Source organism: Rhipicephalus microplus, chromosome 7 (genome assembly GCF_043290135.1).
Source record: "Rhipicephalus microplus isolate Deutch F79 chromosome 7, USDA_Rmic, whole genome shotgun sequence".
Lineage (NCBI taxonomy): Eukaryota > Metazoa > Arthropoda > Arachnida > Ixodida > Ixodidae > Rhipicephalus > Rhipicephalus microplus.
In genome coordinates this window covers 120,279,503-120,298,455 of record NC_134706.1, presented here as the reverse complement: position 1 = coordinate 120,298,455, position 18,953 = coordinate 120,279,503, and the positions used below count along the sequence as shown (strand labels likewise).

The 18,953-nt window shown below is 45.9% G+C and overlaps 1 protein-coding gene across 3 annotated transcripts in view; it reads right to left on the bottom strand.

The window, feature by feature from the left end:
• The window catches only part of LOC119179092 (alcohol dehydrogenase [acceptor]), a 111,725-nt gene that overhangs the window by 26,284 nt on the left and 66,488 nt on the right, over positions 1-18,953 (bottom strand). For all 3 annotated transcript variants that reach the window (XM_075869610.1, XM_075869609.1, XM_075869611.1), the window contains one exon: positions 3,493-3,670. In XM_075869610.1, coding sequence (XP_075725725.1) covers positions 3,493-3,670 — 178 coding nt within the window. The remainder of the gene's footprint in view (positions 1-3,492; positions 3,671-18,953) is intronic.

Here is an 18,953-nt window from a genome sequence, read left to right as displayed (position 1 = left end):
GTGTCTTTTTATTATTGCTGTATCGTAATTTATTCATTGTACCTTCTTGCATAATTGTTGTACCTTCATCTTTAGTTAAAGCATCGCGACGATGTCTTTTTCAGTTGGCGGCAATGCCAGGTTCTATTCATCAATCTTTGTTATCGCCCCAATACACTACACAATTCTCAGCGCAAACCACGCCTGCAGTTTTCGAGAAGCTTTGGGACTGTAGTAGATCATTTCGATAAGATCACGCCCACTCATCACGTGTCCTCGGTTCATCAGGTGACCTCGCTGTCAACCGGCAGCATCAGGACTTGTGTGTGGTCACGAGAGACGGGGAAGTGGTTGAAGAACGCCATTGTGGAACACGTTTGCAGTAGAACTAAACCACCGTCATTACATTCTAAAGCTGTTTGCGTCACAGATACGTTGCGCTGTAAGGTTTCTTCAAAAAGCTGTGCACCTGCTTGAAGGTATGGTGTTCAATATGATACACTCGAAAAAACTGGCGTATCGAACGTCACGCCATATGCTGCTGTCAGACATCTCCCATGAATTTAGTAGCCTCATATGAGAAACAGTCTGAGGTAGTGCCATTTCCTTGCGGCTATTGTAATGAAGAAGAAAAATATAAAAATTCGAAATCGCGAACTTGCTCACTTGCGCTGAAATTAGAGATACGTGTTTTGAAGTTTCCTTTAGAGATTTGACAGCTCGCATGGTGCAGGTTTTTCGTTAAATAACGCAGTTGTTTGAAATTTCGCCACACACATGGGGAATTGAAACAACGCTATTTAACAATAATACTTAAACCGGTGACATTTGCAAAACTACTAGCTTGTGCAGCTATTTGTCCCGTCTGTCTCTCGTGCAACGGTCAGATATGCTTCAGTGGTAATTCATTGTCTCGGCTCCTACGAGATTTTCGATTGTCGCATTTATATTTTTCACACGAGCCCATGTAGTGTAGACTTGGCGTTCAACATCAACCTATAACACGTGTTCTTTAGTTTCCAATGTTTTATTAACTAAGAGCAAGAGATGGAGTAGACACTGCATCGTACGAAAAACAAGACTTGCGCTCTTAAGAGACATGGCGAATGTATGCCTATTTACTTAACTCGCTGTTTATATGTACAAAGTTCGTTACTGTGGTTCAGCGGTCGTTTTGTCTCAGGTGTGCTCTATTCTGTCGGCCTTGAAACGTTCTGCAAAAATATGGTCGTTCAGCTCATCAATGTGAATCCTGTTGAAACTGATACTTCCTTTAACTGCGGAGTCTGAAGTACACATGAACAGCCTGTTTTTCCCGGCCACTGATGCCTGTTCCATGAATATATATTCTAATTTCTGTCATTCGTTTTAATAAAGTTGCAGCGATATTTCTGAGATAAGTGGTTTTTAAGGTACACCTACCAACGTCATGATAAGTCGTTTAGAGTTCTATGATTTCTGTCAATGTATGAGAATTTTCCTAATGTAAATCACGGGGTGCTTTCAAATCTTTCTAGCGAATGTTAGCAAAAGCAACCTCCAAGAGCATCGAAAGTGATGTGAAGTAACCCCAATCAGATTCAACTAACCTTTCGCGTCTTTGAAGAGAGTACTTATACCACTTATAACAATTTTCGTGCGTGCTGGGGTTGCTAGTTTTGTAACATATTCAGTCGAACATTCACTGAATGCCTTGAGGGTCGCTGACCATGTGGTGGCTTCAATTTTCGGTCAATAACGCACCAGGAGATATCGTCACAATTCTCGTCCGAATATCTCGTCACATTCATGAAGCTATTGAAAAAAAAACTGCTTGACACACTACAGAACAACCTCAGCCATTACGCAAGTGAGGTTGCCGCTTGCGCACCACACTTAGTGGTTGTTCTCCTGCATCCTACAACCGTGAGCTACAGTGGACCTCCTCACTGACGACGGATGTTAACCCTAATAATGCTACTCAATGGAACAATAAAAACTGTTTAGCATTCAACAACGTTACTTTTGAATACAACGTTTCATGTGCAAGAATACATACAAGCAGATAACTTGTAAGTTTTCCTCAGGACGAATGCTCGGTAGATTGTCCGGGAACATCGACGAAGAATATTTGTTTACAGAATGCAGTACGACCACGGCATTCACTTTTGCTTGCGCATGTTATGTAGGTACGTTGAGGAGCATCACAGCTGATAACCTAATCAGTTTTCATAGATAAGAGCACACTCCTGCGATGGTTGTTACGACCCAGGCCTGAGACATATTGTACTGTGAAAAAATACACACCCAAGCGCTTCGTACGTTTGGTTAAACAGCGAAATAAAAAATTGCGGCCACCGTTGGTAGCAGACATAGCAAGAAAAGTCCCAGAGCTGCTCAAGAAGTGGCAGCCAAAAGTGGGGGTTCGTTCTTGCAAACGCGCTCCTGCCATCGCCAGGTTTAAGGTACTCCGCCCACCATGCCGTTTTCTCGGCTTGCCATTGCCCTTTCATTCGGTTTGGAGGAGTGCCGGATTTTCAGTGCGCTCTTTATACTTGCGCTTCGCCACCTGGACCTGTTCTTGTGCCCGCACTGCTGCTTCAGTCCCGCGAACATAAACTCTCTCAAAGAGCTTTCGGCTCTATTCTTCATAAGTTGTATGCTGCCTGGGCGTTTGTAAGTTTAACCTTCCCTACACACCAAACTTTTACGCACCCGTGAGCCCATCATGAGATGTTTGTTTGCATGCCTTGTTTGCCTGTCGACCGGCTTTCCTTAACTGAGAAGGAACGTAGGCGCGCACGCGGACAGCGTGAGGCCGCATTACCACCTTTCCCACCCAGTATTTATTCTCTTCCTGCTACATTTATTTCTCCCTCTCCCCATTCTTATGTACTGCTGTTGAGTTGAGGTCCACCGAATAAAAAGTAACAATGCTGCCTTATTTTTGATTTTTTTTTATTTTAGAGCACACTACGTTGACACAACTGCGCGTGGGCTCAGCGGCAAGGCAACGAAGGAATGAAAAACGTCAATGGAGACGTTCCCGCAAAGGCGCGCGCTTGGAAGTGACGTAGACAATGGCGTAACATATGGAGCAGCCAATGGAGACATTTCTCGTTTGTCATGGTGAATGGTTTTTAGTTTTATATAGCAATACACAGTGTTCGCTGTAAAATATTGTGGAAATAGCACTACAATATCATTATTTCTAACAAATAAAAAGACGATGTCATACGCAGATCAGTAGAGCAAAAATAAAGCAATAAAGTTAAAATGCAGCTGGTGTAAAAAATAGTCATAAAAACATCCAAGCTAAGCATACTAAATAATCACAGCTGACTACACTTTTGCTGCCTTAGGGAAGAATATGATTGTGGATGTCTCGGTAGTCATTATAGAAAGATCAGATGAAAATGACATCACCATGAAAGCAGTGCAATCAAGAACTCTTCGTTCAAAGTCTATACACAAAACTTGATTGCACACTGGTTGATTACTTGCAATGGCACTATCAAATTAAAAAAAACGTACCTTCCACTGCCGCAGCTACGTCTATAGGTACCGTCAAGTACTTCGGGTCGATGATGGGCTTGTCGAAAGGGTCAGCACTCTTCAGTTTCACGAAACCACGAGACACCGGCCTGTTCATGACAGGAACTAGAGCAAATCCGCTGAGGTGTTTGTTGGGCTCGTAATATTGCTTGTAAACCTGTTTGAAAGCAGAAGTATATATTTGTAAAATTATGGGTACTTTATCCCTTTGTTTGTTTTTAAAAGAAGGCATTTTTGCAGGTTGGTTGAGTTGACACACAAAGCTTACCGTAAAAATATTTTCGTGAACATTTAACCAAAGCAGAAAGGAGTCCCCACTCCAGTTTAAAAGTACCTCAATATGAGAAATTACTAAAAAATGAGTACAATATTGAAGTAATAATCACTATGGGATAGAACGCCTTAAAAGAACTATGATTACGAGAGACGCCATAGTGGAGGGCTCCGGCAATATTTACCACTTGGTCTTCTTTAACCTGCGCCTAAATCTAAGCATACCGGCCTCAAACATTTTCGGGGTGCCACAGTCTGATAGCCGAGCAGGTCGTGCTTCACATGGGCTCCATACGTTTCCACGCGCCTCCCGGAAATTTTAATTTTAGTGAATTCGCACCAATACCAGCACATTCCCGATGTCTCCAGGATATTTCGCACACCTTCTTTGGTGTAGGTCGACCCATTTCAAACATATTCAGCAGGTTTTCCGTTCCACCATGCCCACAGCTAATCAAGCTTAGCGCGCTGTCTTGCGCTCCTAATCTCATGACGCGGCCTCGCCACCCACTTCCATGAACTTGGATTACGCTCGCGCGCTGCCGTTGTGTCGTGAAGGGGATCGTCGTGGGCACAGAAATAATCCCGAATGAATCTGAAGCCAGCGAATGGCTTGTGCAAGTCAACAAGAGTTGTGAAGCCCGCACATCAAAAGAACCCCCCCCCCTCCCGGCTTGTGACACTCAGGATGGACGACTGTCGTTCAATGCCACAAATAATGATACCGGAGTTAATGATCGTTCGCTCACACTAGGCCAACGTGGGCGGTGACTAGTCCTCTACCTAGTGGCTTTAAAGCAACCTCGGCTGCTCAGCGATGCTCTCTAGCTGATCGTCCGCCCCAGGAAAGGACTCCTATCCTCCACGGTTGCCAACTTTCAACTATTCAAAGTGGTTTGTACAGCAGCATACTTTCCCAAGGCCTGAATTCACGGCAAAGACCTCATTCAAGTAAATCCGAAACAAAACACGTTCGCCTAATGCACTCCGGCCGTCAAGCCACACGGGTACTGTGACTTAAAGAATTGGTGATTAAAACCCGCAAATACGAAATTTCGGTGTACTGTGCACCCGAAAAAAGTCAAGGACGTGGTTGGGTAGGAGGTGTTGACTTCGGCCTAGATTGCCAAGGCTTCCAAGAAGAATTATAAGACCTTCGAAGCTTTTCCATCATTGACTTTCGCGTCTGCAGAACACCACTGCTATGCTGTTGACTTTCGAGAAACTCCGTGTCAGCACGTAGATCTACTTCTGCAGTGCCCGTAACCATTGTAACCTGCACAAGAAGTTCGAAATGTGTTACTGGTGCAGTGAACTGGACAACAGAGCTGACGTGTGTTCCAGTACAAGGGTGAAGTGCCGAGGCTGCGCCATCCCCGACTCACCCAGAGATCACGATTAGGGCCTGACGTGCCACCATTGCGGAAAACAGCATATCACAAAGTACAGCCATTGTACGGAAATCTGCAGGTCCCCGTATATCATAAAGCAGCTCCAATGGGAGCCTCTCAGGCAAGAAGAAGTCTTCAAGCAACAAGATCAAGCGACTCAACGGTGGGTCCCCATAAAAGCTCGAGTACTGGGACCATCGTCAGTCTAGTAGTACCCAAGCGCATACAGATTGTGACTGCTCTTCTTCATTCTCACACCTAGGGGCAATTTCTTCCCACAAGTCATTACGGGCATCGTTCAGATCGAGGATGTCCATACCTGCTACTACTCCACTAGGTCTACCGACAAGGAAGCCGCGTGAATATGCAGTTTCAGAAACTCATGTGGCGGTGCCGGTGTGTATGCAGGGAGGAACTACCAACACCTTTGTAACGCCTTTGGGCAATGCGGGGTAACCTTTGAATAAAGAATAAAGAACACGACATTTTGGTAGTTCATTACTCACCTTACTGCGGTAGTTCACAGCTTGTGCACAGAGTTACAACAACAGAACAGTGCAAATGTAGCGGTGCTTTTTCACATCAACCTTGCATAATAGAAGAACCCACATCCGTCACTATTACCACTGACCCGTTGGAAGGCACAGGCACAAAACGATAGGCCAATGAGGTGGGCGGGACACAACCGGTGACACGCAGGTCCAAATTGAGTACTTCAAGTCGGCTCTGAGCATCAATGAAACATGCACAGACCAACTTTTGGTGGCTCTGGAAGTCACTATGGCGAAATGGTTTCAAACACTCACAGCGCCGTTCACCCAGCAACTCGACTCGTTGGGTATTTTATTAGACGCTCGGTGTAAAGCTCATAAAGCTGCCCTAGTCCCCGCTTATTCTCCGGTCGTAAGAAGCACAAAATCTCATCCTAATAATTGCGGGCCACTTGCGTAAAGCCACAATCTTGCAGTGGAACTGTCGCGGCTTCGCACGTCGGCGTAGTGTGCTCCAGCAGTTTCTTGCTTTACACGATTGTCCAGAAATCACAGCGATTGAAGAGGGTGGCAAGCATGCTCAATCACCTGGATACAAGACATACACGTTAGGACGCGCCAACTCTGGAGTAGCAACTCTAGTGAAACGAAAAACGAATGTGATCTCTCATAATATTGGCTCTAATTTCTCTGATCTAGAAGTTTTGCCCCTCCCTTCTCGTGAACCTGATCACTGTCTTATTGTGCTCAACGTCTAAAACCCTCCCAAGGATTGTCAGGTCTAATTCGGTCCTTCATTTCTCTGTGTTCCACATCTAGGCTACCACCACCCGCATAACATAGTGGGGGACTTCAACCCTCTGCACCCATTATAGGTCACCATTGAGTTTCCTAATATACACTAGAGAGAACTATGGCGCTAGTGTCTGAGGGAGCTGCAACGAACGGGGCTTCAACAAGCATAGGAATGATGGGTAGTACACAGATTTTTCTTATCATTGTACTTCTGGCCTGCTACTGGCTATATGTGTGTTCGTGCTGCTTGGAGCTGCTTTCTTACAAAAAATTCAACAAAGTTGAGCAATTGCTCTTGTTTACAATATTCTTTTAGGCTTTTCAAGTTGAATCGGGTCACGTAATTGAAAAAGATTCGTTGTTTTTTTCAAAATGAAACTGAAACCAGCAATGAGCAAAGCCACAAGTGCGATTCGCCGCTCTCAAGTACGAAGGCTAGGCGAATCTGTGTACTACGCATCATTCTCATGGTGGCTGAAATCGCAACGCCAAAGTTACCTCTAGTAGTTAATTTTAGGAAAATATGTAGGTTGCCACTACACCTTTCTTGAAGGCCGTTCTCTATAGAAATAGTGGCACTCGCTACACCTGAATCTTCTTACGAACGCAGCACATTCCATGGGTAGAGGGGTAGTAGTTCAGCGTGACACCACAACGGATTCCGCCATCGTAAGACCTGGAGTAAATGCCACCTAGTGCAATGCACAAGAAACTTTCGGCAGTGGCTATTATGTTCTGGAAGCAGTTATCTAGGAACCTACACGTGAGCGTCTTCGTTCATCCAGCCTGACTGACTGGGACCGCTTTCGCACCAAACGCCAGGCATCTAGAACCTCGCAGCGTATTACTGATATATTCCTTATGTTCAGCTACCCTCCTCCAGCACGTCACTGATGCCACAATGAATGTCGAAACTGAGGAGTCGGTACCTAGCTTTGACAGATACTACGCCAAACTTTGGGCGCGAAAACGGGAACTTGATACCCTGCTGCAGGCCCGAAATTCGGATTAAGACATCCGCCCCTGGTTGGCACGAAAGCACACAAACACTGAAAACTATGTCATAGAACTCACCAATCAGAGCTGAAACAAGATCTATTCCCGAATGGATAAGTTTCCTAATTCTAAGAACGCATGGCCGCTCCTGCGTCATTTGCTTGATCCTGATAGTGATAAACGGCCAGCTAAATATCAGTTTGAACGTATTTTTTATGAATTTTTCAGCTATTCCGCTTCTTTATGTGAAGAGTTCATTAACGACTGCATCCATTTTGGACCCGTCATCTGTCTTCCTGCATATGACGGGGTTCATAACCCACCCCTTGATGCTCCCTTGACTACAGCAGAAGCGTGGGACGAGCTTAACATTCTCACGACGGTTCTGCAGCTGGCCCAGATTGATCCCTCAATCGCATGCACCGCAACCTGAACGAATCTTTTATGGAAGCCCGCACGGACCATATGCAGCAACGTTGGGAGCAATTCACCATTTCTCAGAGCTGAAAACTTTCCAACGTCATCCTGATTACCAAACTGGGGAAAATCCCCACACTAGCCAACTTGCGTCCTATCTCTCTCACATCCACTGTAAGCAAACAGAGCATGTTCTCCAGACCCGTCTTATCTCCTCATTGGAAGATCATCATGTACTTCTCGATGCCATGTTCCGCTTCTGTGTACACCAGGTGGTACCGGATATCAAGCTCCTACTTAAACGCCAGGTGCTCTACAATCGCACTCTGGACATCGAAGTCATTATTGGTCTTGCTGTTTCCAAAGCTTTTGATATTCTAGAGCACTCTGCCATCCTGCATAATTCACCAGTTTTGGGAGTGGAGAAGAGGACGTATGCATACGTGAGAGGTTTCCTAAGCAATCGCAAAATGCAACATCTCACCAGTGACAGAGCTTTCTACCACCACCCCCGGCAACCGTGCACAACCCTAAGGCTCCGTGCCATCCCAACTCTTCAAAGGTGAACGTTAGAATTTCCGAAACTTCTAACTGAACTGCAGAATCTGCAATACACACTACGTCAATAACCTCACCTTGTGGATTACAAGGGGTAGCGATAGTAAAATCAAATAAACCGTACACACAGCCATCGACCACGTGGGCAGCTATCTATACGATAGGCCTCTCCTGCTCGGCAATCAAATCTAAATACAATTTCATCACACCACAGGAACGCAAAACAAAGCAGTCCTCTTTGTATCTCCAATTGCAGGGATAGATAGATAAATAGTTATGTGGGGCTTAACGGTTTGAAACCACCGTATGATTATAAGAGACGCCGTCGTGGAGGGCTCCTGAAATTTTGACCACCTGGGTTTATTTAACGAGCACCCAAATCTGAGCACATGGGCCTACAACATTTCTGCCTCCTTCGGAAGTGCAGCCGCCGCAGCTGGGATGCGAACCCGCGACCTGCGAGTAAGCAGCCGAGTACTTTAGCCACTCGACCACCGTGGCGGGGCCCAAGTGCAGGGAATGCAAATCCCCTAAAAAGCTCCATGAGCATCTTAGGATTCCACCTATGAGTCAATGGTGGCAACTCCACAATTCTTTAGTCACCATTCTGACTCACCCTTCTATGAGTCAATGGTGGCAACTCCACCATGCAGATCGGTCGCCTTCTCAAGCGGGTTGCTAATAACCGCACGCAGGTATGCGCTAATCCAACCTCCTCCTGGTTCAGGCATTGGCCTGCACGCGCATCACTTGCGTGCCTTTCTACTTGTGCTTTGCGCACACTGAACTCGATTGCTCCATTTTTCTGCTTCGCAAGGCATAAAGACCGCATTAGGACATCTGATATTTACTTCTACTTCCATCTCTATGGCCCTTGGGGTGTGAAACATGGTCAGTTAGCTTATCGAAGCTACTCCTACACCCTAGTACCAGCGGTTCTTATTCACGCACGCGGAACATGTTGTATTGCACCGAACGGGACTCAATCCCACATAAGTGGCCACCACTTACCAAGACGTACCAACAGATCATCGATTCAGCCTTCGTATTCATCTATTACCCAAGCACATTCACCTTGAACACCAAGTGTACCCCGGGGCTGACTGTTCACGTCAACTACAGAAAAGTTGCTCAAATTGTACCGATGTCACCTAGACACAAGCTTCTCGACACCCACATCGAACAAGAATAGTGGGTGTCTCCCGGGCCCCCCACCATGGTTGTAGAGCCGTTGTATAGACTGTAGTTCCCTCCACAGTTATAACAGTTGCCAAAGAGATGCGAGATTTATATGTGGGGCTTAACATCCCAAAACCACCTTATGATTATGATAGATGCCGTAGTGGAGGACTCCGGAAAGTTTGACCACCTGGGTTCTTCAACGTCTACTCAAATCTGAGCCCACAGGCCTACAACACTTACACTGCCATAAAAAAAACAGCCACCGCAACCGGGATTCCATCCCGCGACCTGCGGATCAGCAGCCGAGTACCTTAGCCACTAGGCCACCACGGCGGGGCAGATGCCAAAGTGGCTGCCATTCTTTTGGCAATGACCGACCCAACAACCAAGGTAATCGTAATTTCCTACTCACCATTCGAAATTTTGACGTGGGCTGTATTTCTGCACAGTCATAATCATATAGCATCACACCCCACCTGCCTCACCTCACTTCTTAAGTGTGCCCGAGCCCATGAATCTTAGTGGAAATGCGCCGGTACAAACTCTCGCCCGAGATTTACACTGCCGGGTGAAATTCCTTTCGCCTCGCACTTCCCGTTCTTCGCCCTTCCAGGCCTACAAAAAACTGCTTCGGTTACTTACATATACATTCTACAGCACAACTGGCTAGGCCGTCTCCACTACCTTCCAGCTCATAAAGACATCCACCGACGTGATGCCGTCCAGCGGCGCCAACATTAGAAGGGTGTTTCTCTCAACCCTTGGCTTTATAGCAAGGTGTACTCACACCCCGTGACACCATGCAGTAGATACTGCTGACAATCGTCAACCCTCAAACACTTGGCATGGATGTGCCCACAGTACGCGGACGCTTCTCACACAAAAGATACGCGGGAGTCCCTTCTGCATACCACCGCCATGGCACAGCAAAGCCGGGTAATCTCACGTGTATTGGAGGCCGTGGTGTTCCAAGGGATACCCGCTAACCTCCTCTAAGCAATGTTACCGACCTCTGGGGCTGTCCCCTTTTTTAGAGAGAAATAAAGTTTTCATCACCATCGTGATCAAGCATTGTTGCCTGCATTGAAAATGCACGCCGCTGCGCCAGAGATTTGATACCGCGACTAGTGGGTCATCAGCCGAACACATAATGTTGAAGTTTGGTATTGGTAGCCAGTCTGCATTCCATAACAAACTTGCTTACAGTGAAAAACAAAAAAAACTAACTGACCGAACATCAAGTCGAGCACTATCCACTAATTGTTTTAAAGACGTTAGTATTTCTTGAGAAACGCCTAGAAAACAGTGTTAATGATTTAGAGTATGAGTTACTCGACTATGCGGGAGCATGAAGCCGTCTCATGGGCCTCACTTAAAGCCGCGGCAACAAAAATCACACCGCGAACGAGCTAATGACGAAGCCTGCCTTAAAGAAGGCCAACCACTGCGATAAAAACGCGGCAATGTCCGTCGGGCTTTCTACTTCTGTCCGCCAATTGAGTAGAATGGCGAACGGTTAACGCCTGCCAAAGCGACCAGCCGTCTTGATGTGGTGGTGATGATGATGATGTTTGATGTTTTGTGGCGCAAAAGCCATTTCACGGCCAAAGAGCGCCAGTTCATCTTACTAAAAATATGGACAATGATTGTGATAAGCGGCTGTATAAGAGCCATAAAATTCCTCGCGATAAGGCGGGTAAGAACATACAAGTAATAAAATCATGACCATGCCGTGAAAGGTGCGTGTGGTGTGAATAGACGACAAGAGTTGGTGATAATAAAAGACGATGGTGGATATGTATGGCATTAGCACAAGTGCCTCACTCGTTCATACCCTTGCGTACAAAGGGCCGTGAGGCAAGTGCTTTCTTGTGTAGCCACCGCAGCAAAAACCTCTCTGGAGAGGTCGTGCTACGGAATGCCCGGGTATATGATATGAAAACTATGAATTTCTTTTAAAAACTCTAACAATGATTTATGACTAAAAAGCGGTTCCCTACCGACGAACTTTGCAGGGTGTAAAGGTATATGTTGTCGGTAGGGTAATGGAAAATGTTGTTTTCTTAGAGTTTCTAAGTGTTTGCACTGGATTAGTATGTGAAGGACTGTTAATGTTTCACCACATTTGTCACACAATGGTGGATCGTCACCAGACAAAAGATAAGTGTGTGTCGCGTATGTGTGTCCTATCCTGAGTCTCGTTAGTATTATATCTGTATGACGCGATTTCGATACGGGCAGCCAATGACCAAGGTGTGGCCTAATAACGAGTAGTTTGTTTTGTGTGTGTGTATCCCACTTGCTCTGCCACTATACCCTGAGGTTTCGTTTGAGAGACGGCTTAAGATCAAGGGCCGGGATTGATATGGGTGTAGGGGCAGTGCTTTTGTGGACGTATGCAGCGAGCTGATCCGCCCTCACGTTGCCTTGAATCTCACGGTGCCCTGGCACCCAGCACACTACAACATGTTGTTTGAGTGTGTAGAGTGTGCACAAAATGGAGTAAAGTGAGACAAGGACTGGGTTTTTGTGTTTTTTAAAAGTGTGCAGAGCCGTTACCACACTGAGGGAGTCCGTGTAAATTAATGCTTTTTGTATTTGTAATTGCTTGATGTGTTTAGCCGCCACAAGTATCGCATAAGCTTCCGCTGTGAATATACTTGTGTCTGGATGTAGAGGGCCAGCATCCGAAAAGGATGGGCCGACAGCAGCGTAGGACACAGAGGAGTTAGACTTGGAGGCATCTGTAAAGAACTCAGGACGTGTGTATTTGTGTTGAAGTTCCAGGAAGTGTGTTTGAATATGGGCAATAGGCGCATGTTTTGTAACTTCTAGAAAAAACACATCGCAGTCTATAGTCTGCCATTGTCACGGTGGCGGGTATGCTACAGGAGCCATTAAACTGTGTTCAAGTGAGACTCCAGTTTCCTCAGCTAGACTCCTTAGGCGAATTGAGAAGGGCTGCCTCATCAAAGGCCTGTTTTGAAACAAAATTGAGCTCGACAAATCATTAATAGTAGAGTATGAGGGGTGCTTCTTGTCTGCTTTTACCTTAAGGAAATAAACAAAGGACATGTAAGTTCTCTGCAGATGAAGCGACCACTCATTTGACTCAACATAAAGGCTTTCTACGGGGCTGGTGCGAAAAGCACCCGTAGAAAGGCGGATGCCCAAATGGTGCACGGGGTCCAGCATCTTCAAAGCACTTTGAGTCGCAGACTGATAAACAACGGCCCCATAATCTAAGCGGGTGCGAATGAGGCTTCTATATAGGTTCATGAGACATTGCCTGTCACTACCCCACCTAGTACGTGACAACACTTTTAAAACATTCATGGATTTTAAACATTTTGTTTCTAGATACTTGATGGGCGGTACGACGGTCAACTTGTTGTCCAAGATTAAACCTAAGAATTTATGCTCTGCATCAACAGACAGACGTTGACCGTTCAGTTCAATGTCGGGTTCCGAGTGCATGCCTCTCTTTCGGGAGAACAAGACACACGTTCTTTTTGTGGGTTCAGTCGGAATCCGTTTTCCTCTGCCCATTTGGAGACCTTGTTTAAACCTAACTGAACCTGCCGCTCACACATTGCCAGATTGCAAGATCTAAAGCCAAGCTGGACGTCATCGACATATGTACAATAAAACATATTGCGAGGAATGGACAAGCGCAAGGAATTCATTTTCATGAGAAAAAGTGTGCAGCTAAGTACACCACCTTGTGGCACGCCTGTTTCCTGGACAAATAATTGGGAATGAACCGCGCCCACTCGGACATGGAATGTCCGGTTTGACAGGTAATTTTCGATTATGTGAAACATTCTTCCGCGCACGCCAAGGTGGGACAGGTCTCTTAGAATTTCAAAGCACCATGTTGTATCACAAGCCTTTTCGATATCAAGGAATACAGAGAGAAAACATTGTTTATGGATGAAGGCGTCCCTGATCTGTGCCTCAATACGAACAAGGTGGTCTGTGGTGGATCTACTTTCTCGGAAGCCGCACTGAAATGGGTCGAGCAAATTGTTTGTTTCAAGGATATGTACAAGTCGGCAGTTTATCAGTTTTTCGAAGACTTTGCACAAGCAGCTTGTAAGTGCAATAGGCCTATAACTCGAAGGTAAATAAGGGTCCTTGCCCTCTTTCAAAATGGGAATAATATTAGCCTCTTTCCAGGAGGTAGGGATAGTGCCAGAAAACCAGATAGCATTGTACAAACAAAGTAAGGTTTTTCGTGTTTCGATTGGTAGGTTTTTTAACATTTCATACACCACACGGTCAGAACCTGGGGCAGAAGTACTGCAGGAGTTTAGAGACGTTCGCAGCTCAGCTAGACTGAAAGCTTGGTTATATGCCTCGTATCTAGTGCCTTTGTGTTCGAGTTTCTGCTTTTCTATTCTTGTTCTGTATTTTTGGAAAGTGTCAGTATAGTGGGATGAGCTGGACACCTGTTCGAAGTGTGCACCGAGGAAGTTTGCCTGATCTTCCAAGGTATCACCCTGAGTGTTTACGAGTGGAAGTGTGTGTACTTGTTTTCCTGCTATCCTACCAACCATGTTCCAGACTTTAGCCTCCAGTGTGTATGAAATGATCCCTGACAAAAACTTCTGCCAGCTTTCCCTTCTGGCCTGCCGACGCGTTCTCCTGCCTTGAGACTATTTTCTTGAAAGTGTCGAGATTTTCGGCTGTCGGTGAGTTCCGAAGCAGCCTCCAAGCTCTGTTTTGCTGTTTGCGCGCGTTTCGGCATTCAGAGTTCCACCATGGCACACGCCGTTTTCCAGGGTGTCCATTTGTTTGTAGGATGCATTTTGTTGCAGCATCAATCAAAAAGGCTGTGAAGTAGTTGACAGCAACATCAATGTTCAAAGTACATATGTCATTCCAACCTAGACGAGCGAGGTAGAAAACTGTTCCCAGTCGGCTCTATTTATGAGCCACTTGGGAACACGTGGTGGGCACTCAGTTATTGTAGTTGTGCTCCAAACTACGGGGAAGTGGTCACTTCCGTACAGATTACTGATGACATTCCACGGGAGTAGAGGCACAAGAGATGGAGATGCTATGCTTAGGTCTATGGAGGAGTAGGTGTTATTAGCGAGATTGTAATAGGTTGGTTCTTTTCGATTCAGGAGACACGCGCTCGACGAGAGAAGGAACTGTTCGATCAGTCGACCTCGCGCGTCATACCGAGAGTCACCCCATAGCCTGCTATGCGCATTAAAGTCTCAAAGGAGAACATAAGGCTCCGGAAGTTCATCAATTAGAGAGTGTAAATCACGTTTTTGCAGCTGATAGCTAGGAGAAATGTAAATAGTGCAGATTGTGATCAGTTTATCAAAAAGAACTGCTCGAACAGCCACTGCCTCAAGGGATGTTTGGAGTTGTAAGTGTGTGCATGCAATTCCTTGATTCACTATGATGGCAACACCTCCGGATGATGTCATGGCATCAACACGGTCCTTTCGGAAAATAACGTATTTACGAAGAAAATTTGTGTGTTTTGAATTAAGGTGTGTTTCTTGTACACACAGCACTTTTGGTGAGTGTTCGTGTAAGAGTTCTTGGATGTCTCAAGGTTTCTGAGAAGGCCCCTCACGTTCTATTGTATAATTTGAGTGTTCATGATGAATGTAAAATAGTGCTGTGTGTACGAAAAGCGAGTAACTGTTTAGACAGGGAGTTTGAGTTCACTTAACAGGGCCATCACCAGGCCCTGTTATCTGCTTTTTTTTGTTTTCTTGACGCGCTCCAAGGAGCCACGCCGCTCTTTCGGCACCAAGGGTACCGATGTATCCATTGCCTCCTCGGAGGCACTGGATACCCGCACGTTCGGGCTGTTAGTACGAATTTCGGGCCTCGCCTGGTGAGGTGAGGCCTTGAGACCCGAGGACTCTGGAGTCTCCGGTCTGTTTGGGAGTAGGCGGTGTAGCCTGGGCTACAGCCGCCTTGGGGGCAGGTGCCACAACCACCGGCTCGGTATGCACGGGCCGAAGGTGTGGCGAGGGCTGGTGCGGCGGTGCCCTTTGACGCGCCGCATCAGCGTATGTAGATCCATAGATTGGAGCGACTCTTCGCCGTGCTTCCTTAAATGTAATGTTCTCCTTCATCTTCAATGTAATTATTTCTATTTTTCAGTATGTGCAGGAACGTGAATATGTGGCATGGTTTCCTTCGCAGTCTACACAGTGTGGCGGTTGTTTGCAGTTCTCAGACACGTGGCCTAGGACTCCACATTGTGCACAAGTCTGGCGACCACGACAGGTTTTAGAGCCATGGCCATACCTCTGGCATTGGAAGCAACGACGAGGGTTTGGTATGTACGGCCTGATAGATGTCTTCGTGTACCCTGTTTGAATAGATTCCGGTAGTTTACTGGATGCCAACGTGAGTATTAAGTGTTTTGTCGGTGTTTCCTTATTATCTCTTCTGATGATGATTCTCTGTACATTAGTGACATTTTGGCTCTTCCACCCCTCCAAAAGTTCAGTCTCAGCCAAGTCAATTATGTCCATGTCAGATACCTCTCCGCGAGTTGTGTTCATTGATCTATGTGGTGTTATGGTTATTGGTATGCCACCGAAATCTGAAAGACGGTCTAGCTATTCGAATTGTTCTTTGTCGCGGATTTCGAGCAGAAGGTCTCCACTAGCCATTTTGGTTACCTTGTATCCTGTGCCAAGAGTTTCGGTGAGACATCTAGAAACTAGGAAAGGAGAGACGGTCCTGGCTTGCTTTTCAGTTTTTTCACAGTGGATAACATGAAAGTGAGGATATGTTTCTTTTGGCTGGTTGAAAAATTTTATATCATCGGTGCGTACCCGCTTTAAGCCGGTACGATCAGACAGTAGGGGGAATGCTCTATGCATGCCTTTCTTATTTTTGTTCAGCAGCGTTGGCGGCCACCCACCACGCAGCCCAACGAGGGGACGCTACAAGTTTACAGATGCTGAAAACTGCGGACGCCAGCCGTACAACGCCACTATAACCCAATGCGCCTAGACCAAGGTAGGCTATTTGCACAGGGTTAACCCTAGCCGCCAGGAAGTTTGGAAGTAAACGGGAGAGAGTAGAAGACAGGACAGATCAATAGTAAGAGATAAAGGCGAAGATGTAAGGAGAGAGAGATAGGAAAAGGCGACTGCCGATTTCCCCTGGGTGGGTCAGCCCAGGTTTGCCGTCTACGTGAAGCCGGGGCCAAAGAGGTGTGTTGCCTCTGCCGGGGGGCCTTAACGGTCCAATCACCCAGCGTCTGCTCAACCCCCAGGATCCCCTTTTCCCCGGACACGGCAAAGCCACGCACGGCAAGGCGTGGGAGGGAGTCGAAACCCCCCCCCCCCCCCGTTAGCTCGGGTCCGTGGTGCGCTACACACCAAACGCCTGCTTGCGCAGGCGCCCCTGCGGGGGTCTCGATGTGATTTTAGTGTTCATGCGGGCTGATATTGTCAAACACAACAGCAATACTACGCATAGTTTTGTGCAATATCAGTATGAGGTCATCAGGTTGAGTGTTGCTTTCTAAATTGCATAGATACGTAATTAAAATGACCACAGGACTTAATATGAGGTGCTGGGAATGCGACGCTGTGACCAAAAAGAGGAATGTTTTGGATGTTTCACTAAAACTGCCTGGTGCTGCTACCTAACAGTTACTTCGCTGTCCAGAAAAACTTCGTTTCTTCAAATTACTGCTAGATGGCGTTCATTTCTCACGAAGCACCTATTCAGTTTTTTTTTTTGCAGAAAACGTCAAATAAACGTTTTATCCTCTTTCTCAACAAACATGACTATCGTCTCTTGGTGATTGTTGCCAAAGAAACAGCCAGATATGCCACCAATGTTTTTGTTATTTGTCTCCTGTTTTTTTGCGGTTTCCGTAGGTACAATAACGAAAACTTGAAGCCAGAAAAATACATAGGAACATATTTGATCCCACAGTCAGGGGAATCGGTATAACACGGAGCTAAAACGCCTCCTTACTGGAGTTTAGCGCTTACTTTACATTGATACAAAAGAACTTATATGGTATATGTTGGTGTTCAGCTAAAACACAATTTTTTGTAAATGCATCTGCATTGACAAAAAGTGATGCATCTTTATCCCGACGAGCAACGTTCATAATTAATAACTGAACAATGAATAAGTATGGCCTTGTGGTCATACACACCTCTGGTAGCTAGAATAGTTGACCGCGAAAGCGGAATCAAAGAAAGTGGCGAGGAGCCAGAGTAGCGGGACTGAATGTACGCCAAACTTGGACTAAGGTCCAAGCAAGAGAAACAAGCAAGGGAAAATAAATACGCTTTGCAATAACCTAACCACCACATTCAAAGTGATAAAAAATGCACATACGATAATTCAACACATGAAGCAAAATACACAGTTTGCACAAAATATTGAACGTGGGAATAAATTTTCAACAAAACTTTTGAGCATAAACATAATTACCATGTCAAACAAAGCTTTCTGTGTCGTTTCCTTAAAATTCTTTCTTGGTTTTTCTAGTTTTTGCCTTACTCATCTTTGCATTGCCGATTTTTGTCGCATGGGTTTCTTTCACGTGGTTCACTGTCTCCTTCATATGTCTTCGTACTCTGCACAATAAACTTATCTGGAAGTTAGTGCTTGTCGTATTGTTTCTTTGTCGTCGTTCTCAGCTCACGCTATAACAATCTTCGTGACCTACCAACTAGCCCAAACCACTATGCTCATGAGATTAGCAAGCGAATGTATGATCCACCAGTCATTGAAATAAAGCCGAGGGGGTGGGGAGCCTACTTAAGGCACAGGCACTCCCTAGTCCATTAACTGTTAAGCACTTCGTGTCGTGACGGAACTTTCCTCAACACAAGTGCGAACTTTACGGTAATAGGGCAGACGTGCGACGTATGAAATGGGCATGCCATTTGGCCCTATTATGGGCGAATTTTGAGACAGACGTTTGCGAAAGGTCACGCTGAGGTCTGACACACAAGTACGAGTGCGTTTATTTTGGAAAGCGAAAAATTGGCTCCATATCTGCATTTTCAACTGCACTTGTCGTCCAAAGACAATAGCTTTCCGTCTAGAGAGAGTGAATAGACGGAAACATTTATTCGGGGTTTTGCACGCAGAAATTTGTGAATGGAATTCTGGATGCGCTGGCTGTGACACGGGTGCACTCTGGCAGTAATCTCAGAAAACGGAAGGCCTCCATTCATGCGAGCGTGTAGCATGCGCGCACAATCATCTTGGAGGTCATATATTGTACATTTCCAGGTAGGTGGCAGCACCGTATTTTCTCAGCAAAGCATAAGAAACTCCTTTTCCTGTATAGCATTCCATTTTTGGTGTTGCG